Source organism: Rhincodon typus, chromosome 17 (assembly GCF_021869965.1).
Source record: "Rhincodon typus isolate 14 chromosome 17, sRhiTyp1.1, whole genome shotgun sequence".
NCBI classification, from domain to species: Eukaryota; Metazoa; Chordata; class Chondrichthyes; order Orectolobiformes; family Rhincodontidae; genus Rhincodon; species Rhincodon typus.
In genome coordinates, this window is record NC_063348.1 from 59811556 (window position 1) to 59818837 (window position 7282).

At 39.1% G+C, this 7282-nt stretch overlaps 1 protein-coding gene across 1 annotated transcript in view; it reads left to right on the top strand.

Moving 5' to 3' along the window:
* The first annotated feature begins 1053 nt into the window (after positions 1–1053).
* LOC109920159 (liprin-alpha-1-like) overlaps positions 1054–7282 on the top strand; it is a 117314-nt gene continuing 111085 nt past the window's right edge. The window contains exons 1-3 of the mRNA XM_048606905.1: positions 1054–1122; positions 2267–2368; positions 3427–3591. Of these exons, the coding sequence (XP_048462862.1) occupies positions 1054–1122; positions 2267–2368; positions 3427–3591 (336 nt within the window). The remainder of the gene's footprint in view (positions 1123–2266; positions 2369–3426; positions 3592–7282) is intronic.

A 7282-nucleotide genomic window follows, 5' to 3' on the forward strand; every position in this document is an offset into this window, starting at 1 on the left:
ATATTGACATTGGAGGCAGTCCAGAGAAGATCCCCTCAACTGATACCAGGTATGGAGAAACTGTCTTACACAGAGAATTTCAGTAAGTTAGACCTGTGCTCGTTGAAATTTAGAAGAATGAGAGGCATCCTTATTGAAACACACAAGATTCTTAGGGACTTAACAGATGTGGAATGGTCTTTTTCCTGTTGTGGGGAAATATCTGACCAGAGGGCATAATCTCACAATAAGGGGACACACATTCAAGACCAGGGTGAGGAGGAATTTCTTCTGAGGGTAATGAATCTGGAATTCTTTACTGCAGAGTGTTGTTGAGGCTGGGTTGTGAAGTATGTTCAATGCTGAGATAGAATCGAGGGTTATGGGGAAATGGTGGGAAAATGGAGTTGTGTTATTAGATCAACCATGATCTCATTGAAATTTGGAGCAGACGTGATGGGCTGAGTGGCCTGTTTTTGCTCCTGCATCTTAAGATATAACAACCGAAAGCTGAATGGGATCAGTTAATGCGCAAATAGCGGATAACAAATAGGTGAATATTTTGTTGCTAGAAATGTAATTTGTACAGGCAGTCCCTATGTTGTGAACGATTTCCATTCTTGAGACCATTGGAACACAGTGGAGGACAATATAAAAGCCGCTCATAAGTATAAGATGTTTACTGAAAACCGAAAGAACTGCAGATGCTGTAAATCAGGAACAAAAACTGAAGTTGCTGGAGAAGCTCAGGTCTGGCAGCATTTGTGAAGAAAAAGCACGCAGTTCTGAAGAAGGGTCACCGGACCCAAAACGTTAACTCTGATTTTTTTTTTCTTCACAGATACTGCTAGACTTGCTGAGCTTTTCCAGCAACTTCTGTTTTTCTCCTGTAAGACGTTCACATGTCGGATTGTTAAAAATTACATCAGGGACCCCTATACTTTAACGTAAACATACATTTAATTGGCCTAAGGGTTAAATCTCCTTAAGCTGCTTATGAATTGGCTATTTTGCTCTCTGAAATTGGTCTCAATACCTGCTTTTGCATTGACAAATCAACCACTGAGATTTTACATGTCATACAGTGAACGTGTGCAGCTAAGAGGCCTTCAAAGAGAACTGGATGAGTTTCTGCAAATGGAAGTTAGCTTAAATTTATAGAAGTGGATTAACCAGACTAGTGGTGCTCATGGCTTCTTGAAATAGGCTCAATTCACTTCCAGAATCAGGACGCAAATAAAATCATAAATGAGGTTTGTGTGACTTTTGAATCCCTCTGCCTCAAAAGGCAGTGAAAAGGAGGTCCAGTAGAGAGAGGTAAATTCTTGTCAGGTAATGTTGTTGGACGCTATTCGGGGAGATGGGAATGTGCAATTCAAAATAAAAACACATCACTCATGGTCTTATTGAATGGTGAATCAGGCTTGATGGGCTGAATGTCCTCCTCCTGCCCCTATTTTGTACATTTGTTTCTGCATCTCTTGGTGAGATAAAAACACCAATGATCTGTTTCTGTCTCCCTGTCTAACTGGAAATGTTTTGTAATCGCTTGAATGAAATGGGTCAGCTTCTGTCTAAACCACTCAATGAAGGATAACCATTTAAATAACATGGAGTGGCACTGCCACCTTTGGAATTACCTGCAAATGAAATGTTAACATTTGAGAAGTTTGAAACTTAAGGTGAAGAGAAACAAAATGGACCTATCTTCAAACTGATGATTTTCTAATGATTGGAATTGCCTTTCTGAACAGAGCTGTCAACTTAAGATAGAGATGAGAAATTTCTCTGATGGTAGTGAATCTATAGATATTTTTACCGCAGAAGGCTATCAAGGCTGGGTCATTGAGTATGTTCAAGGCTGAGGGAAACAAATCTTTAATCAGTGAAAGAATCAAGGGTTACAGGGAAAAGGAAGAAAGCTGGAGTTGAGGGTTATCAGATTAGCCATGATTTTGTTAAATAGTCGAGTAGACCTGACGGGCTGAAAGGAACTGACTAGGCCAATTTCTTATGGTGTTATGGATTCGTTTGTAGGAGCTTCCTGTTGCTATTGACTCAGTCACATATTACTATTTACTCAGGTTCAACACCCATCTCTAGTATATAACGAGCAGACCAAAGATATCCTTGCATTTCTGTGAATAGGTATAATTGTAACTGAACACTAGTTTAGATGAATTTTCTCCCATTTAGTTGAATGGGAGAAAAGTTAGATTTTTCTGTTTTATGGTTCTGTTTGACAGTAAATGTCTAGATTTAAACCAGTTCTATTTTTCTTTTAAAGGAGTTTGCAGCACTCACAAAAGAATTAAATGTATGCAGAGAGCATCTCCTGGAAAGAGAGGAAGAAATTTCTGAACTGAAAGCAGAAAGAAATAACACTCGGGTAACTAAACTATAAATACTTAAAACCTATGTAGTTGTAACTTTAATGCAAATTAAGAATGTTAATGGAGTCTACATTTGCAGACCCACTGTAGAATTTTGTCACTTGTAACAAAATAATGATTTATTTTATAAATTATCAAAAAATGTTGGATTTATTATTTTTATATTCCCAGGTTAAAGTTGAAGCATTATTTGTTGGTTAACAATAGCTTCCAAAATTCTACCCATTACCACCTAGTAAACACTAATAAATAACCTCTGTTTCCCAAATCAGAGATTAAGTGCTGTTTAAATAATCTTTGTATTTGGATTTGGAAACAGACAAAGTGACAGTTCTACTTATGAGGAGGCCAAATCAAACTCCAGGCAAGTTTAAAAATACTTTTATTTGTAGAACTATATGGCTGTGTCTTTTTGAGGCTTGAACTGCACAAAATATTTATCAACTGAAGATTTCCTTGGACATTTTCAAATTTATTGCAGAATAATATCAATTAAAGTGTGTCAATGGAATAATAAAGAATTTAACTGTGTTACTTTGTTTATTTCCTAGCTGCTGGTGACCATAACTGAATGTTTAAGTGTGATTGATGGTGTGGTACTGAATGATAAAGATCAGCAACTGGCAGATTCTGTCTCTGAACTGATCTGAGTAGATAACTGCTGTGGGAATTAATACTTGACTGCTATTTAGCAGAGCAGAAGAGGTGGTGATCTTGCCACCCTGGTGACTAATGGCCATTTGGAAAGGTGTCAATAGGTTTTTGGAGTCTATGGAACTTCTTTCAGGGCTGAAGGGAAAATCGTTACAAGGGTGAGCTCCTGCTGTGCTGTGAATTGATGAGAATCTACCATGCAAAAGCATGTTTTTCACTTGATTCCTGCTAGGGGAAACCTGCAAGTTAGATTATTGAAACTATAATAGTTTTTAATGATTTATTGAGATAAATAAGATTATGATTTCACTGTTTCTGTTGCAACAGTAAAATCAAGAGTGGTGTGTTTTTAAAGTGTCAAAATATTGTATCAGTTTAATCTTTGTTATTTGTATTACAGCTACTTTTAGAACACCTCGAATGTCTCGTTTCCAGACACGAACGATCACTCAGAATGACAGTGGTAAAGAGGCAAGCTCAATCACCTGCAGGAGTTTCGAGTGAAGTAGAAGTTCTGAAAGCACTCAAATCGTTATTTGAACACCACAAAGCTTTAGATGAAAAGGTATTGTATTTCTGCACATTACATTGTTCAACGCACTAAATCCCACCATTTCTGGAGTTTGGTGTCCTTGGATCCTAGATTAGATAGATGATTAAGATGCTGAAACAATACCAACTTTGTTACTATTGGCCTAAAGTTGAAAAATTTCCATAGGCATTAAATCTTCACTCTCATATTTTGCTGCATAGGCTATTGTTGTCAGGTTTGGGGTGCTCATTTTATGAATCCACAAGAGTGTGAAGTGGGCGTTGCTGGAAAGGTTACCTTTCCATGTTTGCAATCTGTCAAACACAGGACATATTCTGTCAGGCATGGAGGGATATGAGATGGAAGAGAACACAAGGACTTGACTGTGGAGAAAAAGTGGGATTGTTTTTTGCCCTTTTTACTGTCTGGGGATGTGGCCTCATTATTTCCTTCCATCATCATCCATGCTTTAATTACTTGCAAACTTTACTATTCCAGTTTTACACCCTCCACAAACTAAGCGCAGCTAAAGGTATGATGCCCGCATCATAACTCCCACCAGTTGCCTTTTGCTTATGGTCAAGCAGAGATTTTAAAATTTCTCCGGCTCATATTCAAATCTCTCCTTTGCCTTGCATTTTTTTCTGTAACTGTTTCCAGTCGTGCACTCTTGTGGATTCTTTGCTCCTCTAATTCTGTCATCTTTTCTGTCTGTTACTTTCTTCACTCTCCACTGACAGCTGTACCTTTAGCAGCCCTAAACTCTGGATTGCCCTCCCTAAATTCCTTGGTATCTTGATCTTGATCTTGATCTTTTTCTTGAAGATGTTGCTTTGACCAGCTTACTCCGTTCATTTTGGTATTTTGGTCTGATTGTATTCCTGTGAAGTACATTGAGGCAGTTTTAATATTATAAGGGTTTTATGTAAATGCAAATTATTATTGGATCGTATTGAAACTGCAGTGTTGTCTTTTGTGCCTAGGGTTGCAAAGGTATAAACTTTCAGAGATGGGGAGATAAAAGTCAAATTTTCTTCAAGTTGTGTGCAGGCTTCTGTTCTTTAGTTTTGCTGATGAGAGCATAGTTTGCACAGCATGCAGTTTTATACTGCACGTGCCTGAGATTCATCCACTATTCAGGAGTAGCCGCTGAGATGTTTGGTCTGGATGCTGATTGTCCTTTAAAAACATGTGAACCCAGATTTGTTTTGTTTTCCTGATCTTTGTGTTTAAATACTTTCATGGCCTCAAGACAATAAGAAATAGGACCAGGAGTAGGCTGTTTGGCCCCTCGAGCCTGCTCCATCATTCAACAGAATCATGGCTGAGCCAACATTCCTGACTTTTCTGCCCCTTCCCGTAACCCTTGAATCCCCGACTGATCAAGATTCTATCTCTCTCAGCCCTAAATATACACAAGGTCTTTTGCCCCCATAGCTCTCTATGTTAAGGCATTCCAAAGAAAAACAACCCTCTAAGAAGAAATTCCTCCACATCTCGGTCTTAAATTGGCACCCCTTTATTCAGAGACTATGCCCTCCACTCCTAGACTCTCCCATGAAGGGAAACGTCCTCTTACAGTCGATATTTTTCTGTAAGCTGTTTGTGTCCCCTTTACACCTTGCCTTTCCACCTATTTTTGTGTCATCTGCAAACCTGGCTGCAGTAAATTTGTTTCCTTCCTTCCTTGATTGAAATAAAACAGTTACAGTCCCAGTACAGATCTCTATGGAACCCCACTGGTTACAGCTGGTCAATCTGAAATCCATACTTGCTGTTTCCTGCCCATTAGTCAATTCTCTATCCACACCAATATACTACCTCCAACACCATAGGCTGTTATCTACGATCTTTTCTTTCCAAGTGTGACCTTCTCCTCACCCTCCAGATCATGTGCTTCTTGACCCACCCTTCCCTATCCCCAAACACATTTTTCACCCAAACTAGATAGAGTTTTGGAACTCCTTTTCTAATTTTTTCCAATCCTCCCTATTGCGTGAACTTTACCACCCTCTTTAACACACATCTCTAACTTTTATAACTCCATCTTATATCCTATTCTTTAAATTAACAACTTTTTTATTACCTGAGAATATCATCATGAAACCGGTTAACTGGATCAGTCTTGTAATTACGGTAACTACAAGAGGAAGCCAAATGTTGGGTATTGTAAGGCATGTAACTTCCTGCTTGCATCCCCAAAGTCTACCAGATGACCACAGCTCCAAAGGCACTCAATACCATCCTAAACAAAGTAGTCTACTTAATACACATTCGATGTTTGTTTCTGCACTGCTGACTCTCAGTGGAAACAGTGCACAATATATGAGATGCAATGCGACAAGTCATCACCCAGGCTACTTGATAACCCCTCTCATGCTTATAACTTCAAGAATCACACGACACCAGGTTATAGTCCAACAGGTTTATTTGAAGACACTAGCTTTCAGAGTCTCGCTCATTCTTCAGGTGTCAGTGAGAGAAGTCGTGTGATTTTTGACCTTAACACCAGCACCTCCCACATCATGGCTTATAATCTCCACTTCGAACGACTAGGATAATGAGAACACATCACCTGCAAGCTCCACGCTGAACTACTTGCCATTTTGACTTGAGCAGCTTCAATGTTCACTGCCATGTGGTCAAAATCCTGGAATTCCATTCATAATAGAATTGTGACTGTGCTTGTACCAGATGTACTGTGACAGCTCAAAAAGGAGCGCACCACCACCTTCTTAACAGTAATTAGGAATGAGGAACAGATGCTAGCTCTACCACCGATACCCACGTTCAATGAAAGCATTTTTTAAAAAGTTGAAAAAATTACTCCAAGCAGAGTTGAGTCTTTGGAATTCTCAACCCTAGAGAGCTGGGAGTACTCAGTCACCCAGTATATTCAAGGCTCAGAGGTTGATTCTTGGGTCTGAACCAAACCAGGGATATAGAGCCTGGGCAGGATAATTGAGAGGATGACAGTCAACCATGGTCTTAGTAATTGGTGAGCAGGCTCTAGAGACTGTGTGGGCTGCTCCTACGTATTATCTAAATATGAGTCCAATCAAAGGCATTTGCATCTCAGAGAAAAGAAGTAATTATGAATTGCATGGACTTTGGGACTTTCTGCTTCGCCACATTTTTGCTCAAAACTTAATTTTATGAATTTGTGAGAAAATAAATCTGTTTAGGAATATGTATGGATGACTTGAACAAACTCTGTGCAGATATGTTGGGAAATGATCCTGGGAAAGTAATTTAACAAATGGTATGTTTTGTTGCCATTTTTACGGCACTTCAAATCTGAACTGAGAATTTAATCCCTTATTTTATTCATTTGAAATTAATATCACTCACTAAATCTTGCATAAGACTTCACATAAGACTATGAAAAATAGAAGCAGAGTAGGCCATTCAGCCCATTGAGTCTGCTCCACCATTCAATGGGATCCTCAACTCCACTTTGCTGCCTTTTTTCCACAACCCTTGATTCCCTAACTGATTAAAAGTCTATCTTTTTAGGCCTTGAATATACTTAAGGCCCAGCCTCGACAGCCCTCTGTGGTAAGGAATTCCACAGTTCACAACCTTTTGAGAGGAAGAATTACTTCTCATCTCTGTCTTAAATGTATGACTCCTTATTGTGAGAGCCAAAAGAACTGTGGATGCTGTAAATCAGGAACAAAAACAAAGCTGCTGGAAAAGCCCAGCAGGTCTGGCAGCATCTGTG